General features: G+C 44.9%; 1 protein-coding gene across 1 annotated transcript in view; it reads left to right on the top strand.

Moving 5' to 3' along the window:
* The window catches only part of LOC135515718 (ankyrin repeat and sterile alpha motif domain-containing protein 1B-like), a 358,368-nt gene that overhangs the window by 257,580 nt on the left and 83,594 nt on the right, over positions 1 to 17,194 (top strand). Inside the window, 2 exon segments of the mRNA XM_064939410.1 lie at positions 5,410 to 5,488; positions 6,923 to 7,029. Coding sequence (XP_064795482.1) covers positions 5,410 to 5,488; positions 6,923 to 7,029 — 186 coding nt within the window.

Here is a 17,194-nt window from a genome sequence, read left to right as displayed (position 1 = left end):
AGAGATATACCTGCTGGAGCGTGTGCTATAGGTGGGAGATGCTATGGTGACCAGCGAGCTGAGATAAGGGGGGACTTTACCTAGCAGGGTCTTGTAGATGACATGGAGCCAGTGGGTTTGGCGAAGAGTAAGAAGCGAGGGCCAGCCAACGAGAGTGTACAGGTCGCAATGGTGGGTAGTATATGGGGCTTTGGTGACAAAACGGATTGCACTGTGATAGACTGCATCCAATTTGTTGAGTAGGGTATTGGAGGCTATTTTGTAAATTACATCGCCAAAGTCGAGGATTGGTAGGATGGTCAGTTTTACAAGGGTATGTTTGGCAGCATGAGTGAAGGATGCTTTGTTGCAAAATAGGAAGCCAATTCTAGATTTAATTTTGGATTGGAGATGTTTGATATGGGTCTGGAAGGAGAGTTTACAGTCTAACCAGACACCTAAGTATTTGTAGTTGTCCACGTATTCTAAGTCAGAGCTGTCCAGAGTAGTGATGTTGGACAGGCGGGCAGGTGCAGGTAGCGATCGGTTGAAGAGCATGCATTTAGTTTTACTTGTATTTAAGAGCAATTGGAGGCCACGGAAGGAGAGTTGTATGGCATTGAAGCTTGCCTGGAGGGTTGTTAACACAGTGTCCAAAGAAGGGCCAGAAGTATACAGAATGGTGTCATCTGCATAGAGGTGGATCAGAGACTCACCAGCTGCAAGAGCGACCTCATTGATGTATACAGAGAAGAGAGTCGGTCCAAGAATTGAACCCTGTGGCACCCCCATAGAGACTGCCAGAGGTCCGGACAGCAGACCCTCCGATTTGACACACTGAACTCTATCAGAGAAGTAGCTGGTGAACCAGGGGGGGCAATCATTTGAGAAACCAAGGCTGTAGAGTCTGCCGATGAGGATGTGGTGATTGACAGAGTCGAAAGCCTTGGCCAGATCAATGAATACGGCTGCACAGTAATGTTTCTTATCGATGGCGGTTAAGATATCGTTTAGGACCTTGAGCGTGGCTGAGGTGCACCCATGACCAGCTCTGAAACCATAGCAGAGAAGGTATGTGAGATTCGAAATGGTCAGTAATCTGTTTGTTGACTTGGCTTTTGAAGACCTTAGAAAGGCATGGTAGGATAGATATAGGTCTGTAGCAGTTTGGGTCAAGAGTGTCCCCCCCTTTGAAGAGGGGGATGACCGCAGCTGTTTTCCACACTTTGGGAATCTCAGACGACACGAAAGAAAGGTTGAACAGGCTAGTAATAGGGGTGGCAACAATTTCGGCAGATAATTTTAGAAAGAAAGGGTCCAGATTGTCTAGCCCGGCTGATTTGTAGGGGTCCAGATTTTGCAGCTCTTTCAGAACATCAGCTGAACGGATTTGGGAGAAGGAGAAATGGGGAAGGCTTGGGGTTGTTGCTGTGGGGGGTGCAGTGCTGTTGACCGGGGTAGGAGTAGCCAGGTGGAAAGCATGGCCAGCCGTAGAAAAATGCTTATTGAAATTCTCAATTATAGTGGATTTATCAGTGGTGACAGTGTTTCCTATCTTCAGTGTACTGGGCAGCTGGGAGGAGGTGTTCTTATTCTCCATGGACTTTACAGTGTCCCAGAACTTTTTTGAGTTAGTGTTGCAGAAAGCAAATTTCTGCTTGAAAAAGCTAGCCTTGGCTTTTCTAACTGCCTGTGTATAATGGTTTCTAGCTTCCCTGAACAGCTGCATATCACGGGAGCTGTTCGATGCTAATGCAGAACGTCATAGGATGTTTTTGTGTTGGTTAAGGGCAGTCAGGTCTGTTCCTGGTTCTAAATTTCTTGAATGGGGCATGTTTATTTAAGATGGTTAGGAAGGCATTTAAAAAAAATATCCAGGTATCCTCTACTGACGGGATGAGATCAATATCCTTCCAGGATACCCCGGCCAGGTCGATTAGAAAGGCCTGCTCGCTGAAGTGTTTCAGGGAGCGTTTGACAGTGATGAGTGGAGGTCGTTTGACCGCTGACCCATTACGGATGCAGGCAATGAGGCAGTGATCGCTGAGATCTTGGTTGAAGACAGCAGAGGTGTATTTAGAGGGCAAGTCGGTTAGGATGATGTCTATGAGGGTGCCCGTGTTTAAGGCTTTGGGGAGGTACCTGGTAGGTTCATTGATAATTTGTGTGAGATTGAGGGCATCAAGTTTAGATTGTAGGATGGATGGGGTGTTAAGCATGTTCCAGTTTAGGTCGCCGAGCAGCACGAGCTCTGAAGATAGATGGGGGGCAATCAGTTCACATATGATGTCCAGAGCACAGCTGGGGGCAGAGGGTGGTCTATAGCAGGCGGCAACGGTGAGAGACTTGTTTTTAGAGAGGTGGATTTTTAAAAGTAGAAGTTCAAATTGTTTGGGTACAGACCTGGATAGTAGGACAGAACTCTGCAGGCTATCTTTGCAATAGATTGCAACACCGCCCCCTTTGGCAGTTCTATCTTGTCTGAAAATGTTGTAGTTTGGGATTAAAATTTCAGAATTTTTGGTGGTCTTCCTAAGCCAGGATTCAGACACAGCTAGAACATCTGGGATGGCAGAGTGTGCTAAAGCAGTGAATAGAACAAACTTAGGGAGGAGGCTTCTAATGAAACCAAGGCTATTACGGTTACAGAAGTTGTTAAAAGAGAGCGCCTGGGGAATAGGAGTGGAGCTAGGCACTGCAGGGCCTGGATTCACCTCTACATCGCCAGAGGAACAGAGGAGGAGTAGAATAAGGGTACGGCTAAAAGCAATAAGAATTGGTCGTCTAGAACGTCTGGAACAGAGAGTAAAAGGAGGTTTCTGGGGGCGATAAAATAGCATCAAGGTATAATGTACAGACACAGGTATGGTAGGATGTGAATACAGTGGAGGTAAACCTAGGTATTGAGTGATGAAGAGAGAGATACTGTCTCTAGAAACATCATTGAAACCAGGAGATGTCATTGCATGTGTGGGTGGTGGAACTAATAGGTTGGATAAGGTATGGTGAGCAGGACTAGAGGCTCTACAGTGAAATAAGCCAATAAACACTAACCAGAACAGCAATGGACAAGGCATATTGTCATTAAGGAGAGGCATGCTTAGTCGAGTGATCAAAAGGGTCCAGTGAGTAGAGGTTGGTTGGGGGTCACGGCGATTTAGACAGCTAGCCAGGCCATCGGTAGGAAGCTAGCATAGGATGGAGGTCTGTTATTAGCCACCTCTTGCGTTCCGTCAGTAGATTAGTGGGGTTCCGTGTGGTAGAGGGGATTAATCCAAATCACACAACAAGAAAAAAAAACAATAGATATAGTTATAGAGGCCCAAGAAGAAAAAGAAAAAAATAATAAAAATGAATAAATAAATTGTCCGATTGTCTATTCAGATAGCAGCCGATAAGACAGCTAACGGTTAGCGGGCCGCAGATGGGCGTTCAGGTAACGTCTCGACGGAGGAGCCAGCCGGATAACTCCTTTGGGTAGATAACGTCGGCAGTCCAGTTGTGAAGGCCCGGTGGGGCTCCGCGTAGGCAGTAAAACGGGTCCGGATAGATGACTGCAGCCCAGGAGTGATTGATGGAACTCTTCAGCTGGCTAGCTCCGGAATAATTGATGTTTGCTCCGGAATCGACGAAAGCCGATAGTCACACGGATAGCAGCTAGCTAGCTGTGAGATCCAGGTATGAATGTCCAGAGTTAGCGATTGAAATCCAGGGACATGGAGAGAAAAATTGGTCCGGTATGTTCCGTTCCGAGCCGCGCTGCGCCGTACAAAACTGCCGATAGATTTTCAAGCTAAAGGATAGCTGATGACCACAAACCGAGTGAAGGCTGTTATCGCAGCAAAGGGGGGACCAACTCCATATTAATGCCCGTGATTTTGGAATGAGATGTTCGACTAGCAGGTGTCCACTTACTTTTGGTCATGTATTTGTTATATTTTGAGAATAAATGCAAGAGACAGTTCTGCTATAGCAAGAGGATGCCCACAGGGGAAGGCTCACTAAAGAGCTGTATGTGCTTATATGGATAGTGCTCTTTAACAGGCAATCTGCTGTTGATACATCCATTTTTGGACTTATAAATCAATTATATGTACCCATTGATTCTTGAAGAATATAACTTAGAAATGCCTCATGAGCTTAGCTCAACTGTCATACCCCATCAGAACCCAGAATTTAAGCTTGTTTTACTCCAGTGTTTGTAAACAAATTAAATATGATTCTCTGAGGTCATTAAAGATCCCATGGCACTTATCGTAAGAGTAGGGGTGTTAACCCCGGTGTCCTGGCTAAATTCCCAATCTGGCCCTCAAACCATCATGGTCACCTAATAATCCCCAGTTTACAATTGGCTCATTCATCCCCCTCCTCTCCCCTGTAACTATTCCCCAGGTCATTGCTGCAAATGAGAACGTGTTCAGTCAACTTACCTGGTAAAATAACGGATAAATAAATCAACTGTAACAAGTACGATATAGCCTCAAAACATGGTTAAAACTATCATTTTGATATCTGTTCAGTCCATAGCTCTTTGTATGAATTGAAGTGGTTGTAGTTCTCCAGCCCCATCCCTCAGCTCCTTACAGAAACAGTGGTGGGAAGAACGCGTTGTAATTGTTTCAGCTGCAGAGTTCTCCTTTAAATTACAAAATGACTGTTTTCCTGACCCTGAAAAGGATGCAATGCTGTAAACAAGTGTAGGTTACATGGGATCCATTCGCTCTTAGATATGTTGCTAACTTTAGGAAGTAGTGATCTATTACTTTTGTACTCAAACCCAATGTGGGAATCCCAATTTTCCCATTCCAGAGATTACTTTAAAATTAGGATTTGTGTAATTTGTGGGAGCTCTCTGATCTTAGATCAGTGAGTCGGCAATCATCTGGTAGCCCCCATAAGCAGTCATTGAGCCTGTCAGATGTATGGCGCTGCGCTGAACAGTTGAGTGCTTAACAGCAGGTCTAGGGTCAGATTCCTGCTGTGGAATCCTCCTGTAGACGAGCTTAAAGGCAGACAGAGGCTTCTGAAGCCGTAACCTAGATGGTTACTCTTTCTCTCTTTCATGCTTTTCCCATCCATCTTCTCCCCTCCTTTCTCTCCCTCCCCTTCTTCCTCCTTCCTCCAAATCTCCCCTTTCCTCCTTCAGCCTCCTCTGTCCTCCTCGCCTGTCAACTCAATAAAATTCAAAGGTGATTGATTGTCATTCATTAGAATTTGTAACGACCATGTCACCAATTTACATATAGGCAGCTAGAGATACAGCATGAACATTTTCTAAATTGCAACTCTCTCTTCTCTCCTCTCTCTCGCTCTCCTCTCCCTTTTCTCTCCTCTTTCTCTCTTCTCTCCTCTCTCTCTCTCTCCTCTCCCTTCTCTCTCCTCTCTCGTCTCTCTCTCCTCTCTCCTCACTTCTCTCCTCTCTCCATTCAGATTGATAAGATAATGAGCTCCATTGGGGCTGGCATCAGCACTGGCACGGGCTCAGAAGGGATCAAGGAGAATAATGCAGGTAAACAGATAGTCAGACACCTCACCTCACTGAAATCCCCAGCTTCCATGCCTCCTTTCTCCTCTATCTCATTCTCTCCCTTCTCATCTCTCCCTCTTTCCTCCTCAGTTCTGTCTCATCCCCACTTGTCCTTCTGTCACTCCCGCTCTCACCTCTCTCCTCCTTCTCTTCCCCTCTATCTTCCCCCTTATTTCTCCATCCATCTGCCTCCTCTCTCTCTCTCTCTCTCTCTCTCTCTCTCTCTCTCTCTCTCTCTCTATTTCCCCTGATCTCTATCCTCCCACCTCTCCTCTCCTGTGCATGTGAAGCATTCCCTTACCATGGTAACCACTTTGAGAAATGCGGTTTGCGCTCTGTGCTCAACCTGCTGTCTCCCACCAACGCACATGCACCCGCACCCACATTGTGTGTTGGGGCAGCTCAGCTCTCAGACAAAGAGGCTCATCTGATGGCTATTGCTATCTGTGCAAGGCACTGAGATAGAGGGAGGGGGACAGAGCAAGTGAGAGAAGAGAAAGAGAAGGAGGGGAGAGAGAGATATCGACAGAGAGAGAGAAGGGAAAGGGAGCGATAGAGGGAGAACCAAGAAAAGAGCGAGAGAGAGAAAGAAGGGAGAGCAGAGAGATTGAGGAAGAGAGAAACAGGAGTAGGGAGGGAGGATAGACAGAGGAGGGAGAATGGGAGAGGAAGGCAGAGTGAAGAGAGAGAGCGGGGGAGAGCAGAGAGAGAGAGAAGGCTGCAGAAAGCATCCAGTTGAGTGTGGGAGTACTTGATAAAGAGAATTCTACCAAGCAGGCAGCTCTCCCTATCTCCTTCTTTCTCTCTCTCTCTCTCTCTCTCTCTCTCTCTCTCTCTCTCTCTCTCTCTCCTTCTTTCTCTCTCGCTCCTGCTCACACGTACACACACGCGTACACATACACAAGCGAGGCGAACAGGCAGGCGAGAGCAACAGCTGAGAGCGTGAAAGGAAAGCAGCAGCAAGACACGCATCTATCGGATCTATCTTACCACCTCCAGCCTCTGCACCCTCTCTCTCATGGATCTTACCCCCAGGACGGCACCTCTTCTCTGGATCTAACCCTAGCCCTCCCCCTTTTCCCAATTCCTGGATCTACCTCCAACCACCCTAAACTTATCCCCCTACCCCCCTTGTGCCCCAGCACCCTAGCATGCTTCGCCCCTCCATCCTCACCCCTAAAGCCATGCTCATAACCCTCAGCCAAGCCTAACCCAAACCCCCATCCTCCAACCCCCCATCCATCCTACCATCCTCCCTCTCTCCTCCACACTCTTCCTCTACCATGGCGGGCTCGTTCGACAGCCACATTGCCCGCAACATGATGTGGCAGTGCCAGCTCTCCCAGCCCGATTGCCGGTGTTACCGGGTGGATGGCTACTCCCTCCTGAAGCGTCTGCCCCTTCACCCCCTCATAGGTCCCCGGTGCCCCATGCAGTCTGTGGGCCAATGGCTGGACAGCATTGGACTGGTCCAATACGAGAACCACCTACTGGCCAACGGCTTTGACAACGTGCAGTTTATGGTGAGTGGAGAGGGGGAGGAGAGAGGGGAAGTGGGGGAGAAAGGAAGTTGTCTAGATTTTGTTACTTGTGTTTTTGTTGGGTTTGTGTCGTTTTCTTGGTTTTCTGGTGGGTTTTGTGTCTTCTATAATTTATCTTTCTCAATCTCTCTTTCTCTCCTTCTCTCCTTCGCTTCTACCCTGTCTCTTTATCGCTCCTCTTCTTCTACCCTCTCTCTTTTCTTCTTCACTCACATTATCCTTGTCTATTCTCTCATCTGCTCTTGTTTTCTCCTCTCCTTTCCAACCTCACTCTCTCTCTACTCCCTTTCACTCTTTCTTTCTGTCTCTTTCTCTCTCCTCTCTCTCTCTCTCTCTCTCTCTCTCTCTCTGTTTTACTGCTCTCTTTCTCTTCCTCTCCTCCTATCCTTCCTGTTTCTCCATCCCTGTACTTATTCCATTCAATACACCCCGAGTCCCACAAGACAGTGGCACAACACACAGATTACTTACAAAACACACACGCAATAAACGTAATCCAACACACACACACAACTCTGTGAACTATCAGAGTCTTCCTCTCTTTCATCCTCCCATCACTCCTTTTTTCTGCTCTTTCATCTCTGGTAGCGTGGAGAGAGAGACTACATGTGTATCATTTAGTATGCATGACCTTCCTCCGTGACATTTCACTGTGTGTTTGTGCATTGATCTCTCTGTGACAGGTCACGCATGTTTTAGCTTGGCCTGTACTTTGACATGTGCATGATTTAAAACTCATCATACGTGACAGGGAGCTTGTGGTTTAGGTTCAATACGTGTGTGTGTGTGTGTGCGTGTCAAATCACATTTTATTTGTCGCATGCTTCGCGAACACTTGCTTGCGTGCGTGTGTGTGTGTGCTCTGTTTCTGAAGATCATAAAACAGTGTGCAGCACCAACAGAGGGAGAGAGTATACAGGTCTAGAGAGAGTGAGACCAAGGTAAAGAAATAAATAAAATATTGAGGGAGGGAGATGCATTCCTATTCCCTCTTTTACAGCTTTATCACATAACCAAACATTTGAATGATGATACAAAAAGACTGCAACCCTGCGTGTGTGTGTCTGTGTACATGTCTGTTACAGCCCCTGCCTAATCTTTATTTATGCATTATACAAGAGCGGATGTCCAATCAACATTCCAGCTAGCAGCCACCATGACTGTATCTCCATGCAGAATGAGTTTCATGGCACACTAAGGCTAAAGTCTATCTTAATAATCCAGTTGTATTGGCTAGCAGTCTGAGTACAGTCTAACAATAGAAGTATAACATGTTGAGCTGCAATTGGATTTTTAGTTTGCTCAACATTTGGGCATATTCTCAAGTTTGAAATGTATGTTCACTCATCCATTCGTTGTGGACATTCATTTTGAGACTTGAGTATGTATTCTACCTTATTTGCATATTTCCCTGTGTGCCTCTAAGTTAATCTCTCTATGACTATACATTACATACAGTATATCATAAGACCTTTCTTTGAGGGCCTAGTTACACCCTAACTCAGTGTTCTGAAACTCCTGGTTTACAGGCTACAGCAAGCCTGCAAGTCACATATTGCTGGCTTGCAAAATGATGTGTACAGTAGTTCCTATTGGAATATCCAACAAATGGAACTTTCAATCACCCACAACCTATGTTCAGAATCAGGGCCCCAGACTGCAACAGTTTAGTCACATTGGCTGTGCGAGTAAAAAATGTGTATTAGTCGTATTGGTGCTTGCTGCTCATTCTACATGGTCATCTTACTCCAAACGTCCTATTTTATGAGGAGGCTAAAATCATGATTTGGTCAAACAGTAATGTTCATTATCCTCATGATTCCTGTAATGACAGTTTTTGCCCCTGTGCCTGTTTCGCTTGGGCCTGCTGCTGTGATGAGACACTAACTCCCTCCCCCCCACACATCGGGAGTAAAAAAATAGTTCTGGTTGTAGGCTATAACATTTCAAAATCCAGTTGCGGGAGAAACACAGATTGTTGTCGCTGTTGAAAATAGAGAGAGGGTTCTCAGCTTTCTGTAGGTATACTTTTTATTTCTCAATTCTCAATATTGTGCTCTATAGAACTATTTTACAACCAATACATTTGATATGGCATCCAGATAGTGGAAAATACACAGTGGGTTGTAGGCTACAACTACAATGTATTTTTAGGACATTGCATTTACTGTTAGATTAATACATGGCTACAGTACAAGCAGTGGGTATTATGTTTAGAGTTAGTGATCTAGTTTTGGTATTTTCTTTGTTTCCTCTTACTCAGGTGGTGAATTATCCCCAAATAAATTAGCCTATGATATTAGCAAACATAAATATTTAGTCAAATAAAATCTTTTTGATCACATGAATATGCTGAATACAACAGGTCTAGACTTTACAGTGAAATGCTTACATACAAGCCCGTTACCAACAATGCAGAGTTAAAAAGTAAGAAAAATACAAAAATAAATATTAACAAAAAATATATCTCTATTGAACAAAATACAAATCTGGAGCCCTATTTTAACAGTAAAATTGAACAATAGCCAAATTGTCAACCCAAAATTCATGAAAATCACTGAATAAGGTTGCACATCAAAATATCTTGACTCATGCATTCCTGCATGGATATGTTCGATAAAACCACTTATTTATTGAATACCATCTCTGTTGTCTATTACGCCTCTTAAAAAAGCATTGTGAATGACTTTGTAAGTGGTTAATAATTGTTTATATTGTGTGACACTACAATTTTTTCGGTTGCGACCAAAATATGGTCTGATGCTTCCAAACGAAAAAGTTAGTGGTACCAGTACCACCAGGGGAAAATGTTAGTGTGGAGCCCTGAGAATGACCCTGAGTAGATTCATTCATGAGACTCAGTGTTGCCAACTAATTTTCAGGGGAAGTTGCTAGAGGCAGGTCGATTTGTTGCTAAAAGTTGCTAAATGACGTTGTGATGTCATCGTCATCTGTGATGACGTCGTTACGTAATAACGCAAAACTGCGTCATTACGTAGAATACACAATAATGTTAGTCAAATTGACTGTCCATCCCGGCGAAAAATATGATTTGACGTTCGTTAGTTTAGATTTGTTTTGTTTATTATCATATTTTTTATATTTGTAAAAGTAATATAAACACAACACATTTGATATGATCACATATTTTTATTTTTAAACACAACACAGAGTGTGCAGTGACATTCTATTTCTTAACTTTGACTTGACCACACTCATTTGGCTGAACAGCCGTTCAACCTCCGCATTTGAGTGTAGCAAGGAGAGGGCAGCGAGTGCAGCTTTGCACAGTTCTTCAAATGGATTTGACCCCGGAAGAGTCCGTGACTTCACTGCAACTTGTACATCGTGATCTGCAGGGGTTTCAGGCGACAATTAATGGTGGCACACACTGCTTTGTACGCCTCACGCCGTTTTGGGGAAATGGAAAACCAGTTGTCGGTTTCCCTGATTAAGTAAACACTCCTAGGGATGGTTTCGTTGGATGCTGCACTGACAGCCAATTGTAAAGAACGGCGCACACAGCGGATGAGTACCAAGTTGGGCAATGCACATTCTTCCTTTAAACTCTTGTGCACCCCGTTGAGCACCCCAGTCATCACGGACAACTTATCAGTGCCGATGCCCTGCAGATTCTCTTTTTTAAGGTTACACTTCTCAAGAAACTCAACTACCGCCTTTACTATTGATCTGGCATCGCCCCCCTCCAATTCAACCAGCCTGAGAAATGTGGACACAACAGTTCTTTTTTTTAGCACTGAAATACCGAATCACCACACCGAGGTATTTCGAGACACTGACATCAGTGGACTCATCCAAAAGGAGATTGAGCTTCTCATCCCCCACATCTGATGTTCCCCTTTTGAGAAAATAAGGAGCCAGTTCTCCCCTAATCATTTCTGTGCACTTGGTGCGGTCCATTTGGAAGTTTGTTACAAGCTTTTACAAGCCATACCTAAATGGTCGCATGCTAGCAGGGAACAATGCTCCGCAATGGCCGTTGCCATAGTAGCTTCTGCACTTTTGCAGTTATCCACTTTCTTAACCAACTGCGGTAATGTAGACTGCGTTGCGGTGCTGTACGGTTTTGATTTATTTATATGCTTTGCTGTAGCACAATGTTTTTTGATGTCATACATTGTTGCAAGCAGATCTGATCTGCAGTACGCACAGTATGCCCGTCAATCATCCCCAGTTACTGGCTTCAGACACCCTTTAAATGCAGGTACAGACTCCCACTCTTTTCTGTACTTCTGGCTGTACAATGTTGATTGAGACATGTTGATTGATGTTGTAAGTTCTGTTCAAGATCAAATCATTTGTGACCAACTATCTTCTCTTCCCTCGTCAGCCAACAATGATTTGCAATTAGCTGAAATTGCTGCTGGCCTGCTGCTGCCTGTGCTTGAGCTGCTGGCCTGCTGCTGCCTGTGCATGAGCTGATCGCCTGCTGCTGCCTGTGCATGAGCTGCTGGCCTGCTGCTGCCTGTGCATGAGCTGCTGGCCTGCTGCTGCCTGTGCATGAGCTGCTGGCCTGCTGCTGCCTGTGCATGAGCTGATCGCCTGCTGCTGCCTGTGCATGAGCTGCTGGCCTGCTGCTGCCTGTGCATGAGCTGCTGGCCTGCTGCTGCCTGTGCATGAGCTGATCGCCTGCTGCTGCCTGTGCATGAGCTGATCGCCTGCTGCTGCCTGTGCATGAGCTGCTGGCCTGCTGCTGCCTGTGCATGAGCTGATCGCCTGCTGCTGCCTGTGCATGAGCTGCTGGCCTGCTGCTGCCTGTGCATGAGCTGCTGGCCTGCTGCTGCCTGTGCATGAGCTGCTGGCCTGCTGCTTCTGCCTGTGCATGAGCTGATCGCCTGCTGCTGCCTGTGCATGAGCTGCTGGCCTGCTGCTGCCTGTGCATGAGCTGCTGGCCTGCTGCTGCCTGTGCATGAGCTGATCGCCTGCTGCTGCCTGTGCATGAGCTGCTGGCCTGCTGCTGCCTGTGCATGAGCTGCTGGCCTGCTGCTGCCTGTGCATGAGCTGCTGGCCTGCTGCTGCCTGTGCATGAGCTGATCGCCTGCTGCTGCCTGTGCATGAGCTGATCGCCTGCTGCTGCCTGTGCATGAGCTGATCGCCTGCTGCTGCCTGTGCATGAGCTGATCGCCTGCTGCTGCCTGTGCATGAGCTGCTGGCCTGCTGCTGCCTGTGCATGAGCTGATCGCCTGCTGCTGACGTCACTCACAATGCACTTTTGCAGCCAGGCACGTGTGTTGTGACAGAGAAAATCTGTTGTGTGTCATTTAGAAGGAAAATGCATTGCAGCGTTTGAGTCACTTTTCAGAAGTTGCTAAAAAGTAGCTAGGGTATTCTGAAAAGTTGCTAAATCTAGTGACACAATTTCTAAATTGGCATCACTGATGAGACTACCGAAATCATCTAAACTGGAACAGCCATCTCAGTAACTGTTGCAATACATACAACTACTAACAGATTGGATTAGTTTAGAAACATTTGTTATTTATTTTTGTGTAGTATAAGATTAATCAACCGATCAATGTACATGCAAAAACACAGGTATTTTAACAAACACTTCTGATAATCAACCTGTAGTGGAGCATGCTGGGAAATATGATAATGATGGGTGCGGATTTAAGCAAACATGTGTTTTTAATTTTAGTCAATAAATCTTGAGCAATCTAAAATATAGTGTTGAGCAAACTAGAAATCGTATTGCAGCTGGTTGTCTTGATATTTATGGGTTGAATCCACTTCAATGCTATTTTGAAGTCCACTCAACTCACAGAATAATGCTGATTAAGCAATTCGTTAAATGGCTTTTTTACAGTGTGGTATATACAGTAGTATTGGTTTGGCTGTTGTAAGATATGGTCGATTTATTTTATGCAGAGAGAGAGAAACTGCTTATATGTGTCTGAATACTTTTCCACATTTTGTTATGTTACAGCCTTATTCTAAAATGGATTGAATTTGTTTTTCTCTCATCAATCTATACACAATACCCCATAATGACAAAGCAAAAACAGTTTTCTTATACATTTTTGCAAATGTATTACAAATACAAAACGGAACTATCACATTTACATTAGTATTCAGATTCTTTACTCAGTGCTTTGTTGAAGCACCTTTGAAGTCGATTACAGCCTTGAGTCATCTTGGGTATGACGCTACAAGCTTGGCACACATGTATTTGGGGAGATTCTCCCATTCTTCTCTGAAGATTTTCTCAAGCTCGGTCAGGTTGGATGGTGTAGCTGCTGAGCCAGGCACGTTGGACACAGTTCAGTGTCAGACAGATGTTGCAGGAGCTTTACGTGATGTACTCGATCAAATGCTTTGGACATATCAGCAAGTAACACCCTCACCATAGTTGGTTTTCTGGTGTCTGTAGCTGTCAACCAGGAGTTGTTTTGATGAAGTTGTCTTGGATTTTTCCAGGGCATGAAGTTAGAGAGATGGGCCTCCCGTCACTCATTGTACCTGAGTTGGAAACGTTAAGTATGGGGACACACATTATCAGTCTTCAAGACAGCAGGAACAGTCCCCTGCCAGTAGGAGGTGTTAACTATGTGTGTGATGACAGGGGCTAGATCTTCTGCATGCTCTGTTAGTAGTCAGGCTGGAATGCCATCAGGGCCACAAGATTTACGTGGACTGAGTCTGGTTAGAGCTTGCTTTATCTGGCCAATGCAGCACAGCTCAACCTGACTTGTAGACACGGGCAGGGGTAAGTTGGCAAGAGGTGTGGTGCTTGTCCATGCTTCAGCAAAAAATACATTAAAAACATCAGCCACGTCGTTGTCTTCAATTTCCTCCACCTGTATTCGCCCTCCTGATGTTTTCTTTCGTCCCAGTCCTTTGTTAAAGAAGTCCCATCATTCCTTAGGGTTTCTCTTCTTTAGGTCCTGGATTTCAGTTTTGTATTAGTTTGTTTTTGCTTCCTTGATAAGCATTTGCACTGTGTTTCAGTATTTTCTCCATCCCATTGTTTTCCCCCCTGTTGAAAATCTCCTGTCTTTTCCTGATGGCAGCCTTTATTCCTTCAGTCATCCAGGGCTTGTCCAGTGTTGCCGTTTTCTTGAATCTGGTTTAAATGGAGGCAAGGCATCCAATGGAACAAAGAGCTTTCAGGAAAAACAGCACTTCCTTGTTGGATTTTCCTCAGGTTTTCGCCTGCAATATCAGTTCTGTTATACTCACAGACAATATTTTGACAGTTTTGGAAACTTTAGAGTTTTTTCTATCCTAATCTGACAATTATATACATATTTTAGATTCTGGGCCTGAGAAATAGGCAGTTCCAAATGGGTACGTGTTTTAGCCAAAAATGAAAATACTGCCCCCTACACTCAAGAAGGTGAGGGTGGGCGAGGGCAGTGGGGCGTGCAATAAGATTTTGTCATCTGGTGTCTATCATGATGTTGTTGATGTGAGCCATGACCAGCCTTTCAAAACATTACATGCCTACAGATGTGATTGCTAAGGGGCAATAGTTATTTAAACAGGTTACTTTGGCGTTCTTGGGCACAGGTACTATGGTGGTCTGCTTGAAACGTAGGTTTTACAGACATGGTCAGGGAAATGTTGAAAAATGTCAGTGAAGACACTTGCCAGCTGCTCTGAGTATGTAGGCCATCTGGCCACTCGGCCTTGTGAATGTTAACCTGTTTAAAGGTCGAACTCACATGGAGAGCGAGATCACACTGTCCTCTGGAACAGCTGGTGCTCTCATGTATGGTTCATTGTTTCTTGCCTCAACGCTTAGCATTGAAGGCATTTAGCTCGTCTAGTAGGCTTGCGTCACCGGGCAGCTCGTGGCTTGGTTTCCCTTTGTAATCCGGGATAGTTTGCAAGCCCTGCCACGTCCAATGAGCATCAGAGCCGGCGTAGTAGGTCCTGTATTGACGCTTTGCCTGTTTGATGGCTCATCGGCGGCAGTAGCGAGATTAATTATAAGCGTCTGGATCAGTGTCCCCCTCCTTGAAAGCAGCAGCTCTAGCCTTTAGCTCAGTGCGGATGTTGCCCGTAATCCATGGCTTCTTGGTTGGGATATGTACCTATGGTCACTGTGGAGACGACGTCGTCGAGGCACTTGTTAATGAAGCCGGTGACTGATGTGGTAAACTCCTCAATGTTATCGGATAAATCCCTGAACATATTCCAGTCTCTGCTAGAGGAACAGTCCTGTAGCTTTGAATCTGCTTCATCAGACCACTTCTGTATTAAGTGTGTCACTCAGTTTTTGCTTGTAAGCAGGGATCGGGAGGATAGAGTCATGGTTAGATTTGCCAGAGTCTTTTTTAGCGTCTTTTTAGCGGAGTCCTAGAGATTAGTGCCTAGTCCGGAGTAAGCAGAATGTTTAGAGCTGCCGACATGTAGAAATCTTCATCCAAATCGAGGTTAGTGATTGCCGTTCTGATGTCCAGAAGCCATTTTCGGTCATAGGAAATGAAGGGGGAGACATTATGTACAGAAGAAGTTTAGATCAACATAAAATAGCCGAAATAGTCGGGAGCCCGTAAAAGGCAGCTTTCCACTGCAGTGCGTATAAATACAAAGTGTCACTTGATGTCAATTCAAATGAAGGGAAATAACATTGTGAGCAAAATATTTAATCATATCACTTCAGTAAATGGTTTGTAAAGGCTTGATGACCATAGATTTGAGCATGTGAAGCCTCCATTTCAGAAAATCCTCCTTTATCTCAAATGTCTCATTGGTGTTACCGTCATTGGTGTTACTATTCCTACTGGTGGCACAATGTTATCATAATGGTATCAATTGTTTAAAGTCATTAAGCTTCCATGTTAATTGATTTCGAATGGGAAGATGTACCCAAATACATATAAATAAAACAATAGAGAAAAATACGTTCCTGTTTTCCAAAACTCCTTGCCCAAATGCCACCGTATTTTAAGATTGACCCACGTACCATCACCCACACATACCACCCTATCCTTGTCATTCCCTTCCCATTAGTATTATACTAGTCTAGTCTGGGGAATTCTCTCATCTCCGCCTTGCCTGGCCCTTTTTCTTTATTTTATAAATCTGTGATCTCTTCTCCTGCTCTGAAATGACTTTAGATATAATTAATATTGAATAAAGCCGCGCCAAAGCTTCTGCCCAGTCTCTTTCAAGTACCGGGGGTTACTTCAAACTTCACTATTGTTAGTTTCTATTTCTCTGACGCTGGAACATTCCGCCACACTAACTCGCTCGGAAGTATTTTAATGTTCTGTTTCTCTTTGAGGTTTCAGCCGCCGAGTGGCGAGGGAAACGGTTTGAGCTTCTTCCTTCAACTAGGAAACCTCGATGTGGGACACATCATTTCATATTCATGAGATGTTGGACGACGGGGAGATAAATCATTGATTTGGTTTCCATTAGCCTGAGAAAGAAAACGCTGGAAATTGATGGTGGCCATTTAAAAAAAAAAAACATTTTTTAGCACCATTCTATTCAGGAGATGAAATTGACAGCAAACTGAAATGGGAACAACAGCAAACTGAAATGGGAACAACAGCTGTGCTATGGAGAGGCTGCTTTTCCCATTACAGTTGCATGTCAACTTCATGTGATGGAATTGACTAGAGCCTAAATTAATTTGACCCTAACTCTGCTCACTACCACTGCAGTAAAGCCTACCGGGATCAACGGGCAATGTACACACACACATACGTTACACTCATGCGCATAACAATAGACACACACACACACTCCCTACTTTACTCAAGCTTTGGTGATTGTTGTTACCTTCTCTGTCCACAATAGAGGGCCTATGAGGGGGCGTGGTCTGTCACCTTAACCAGCCAGTAAAGGACAGCTGTTGGTCTGATTGATGTACGGATAGGGCGAGGGGGGAGGTGCCTGTCGTCATGGAGATGGGTGAAGATGACTTCTGTATTTACATTAAGGGGTCATTATGAAGGGGCTTAAATGGAGACAGATCTCACTCCCGGTACAGACACACCACTAGATAATGGAGGTGTGTGTGTGTGTGTGTGTGTGTGTGTGTGTGTGTGTGTGTGTGTGTGTGTGTGTGTGTGTGTGTGTGTGTGTGTGTGTGTGTGTGTGTGTGTGTGTGTGTGTGTGTGTGTGTGTGTGTGTGTGTGCGTGCAATAGTTAGTATGTAGTAAATAAATTA

The sequence above is a fragment of the Oncorhynchus masou genome, chromosome 27 (genome assembly GCF_036934945.1).
Source record: "Oncorhynchus masou masou isolate Uvic2021 chromosome 27, UVic_Omas_1.1, whole genome shotgun sequence".
Lineage (NCBI taxonomy): Eukaryota > Metazoa > Chordata > Actinopteri > Salmoniformes > Salmonidae > Oncorhynchus > Oncorhynchus masou.
This window is presented reverse-complemented; position numbering and strand designations above follow the sequence as displayed.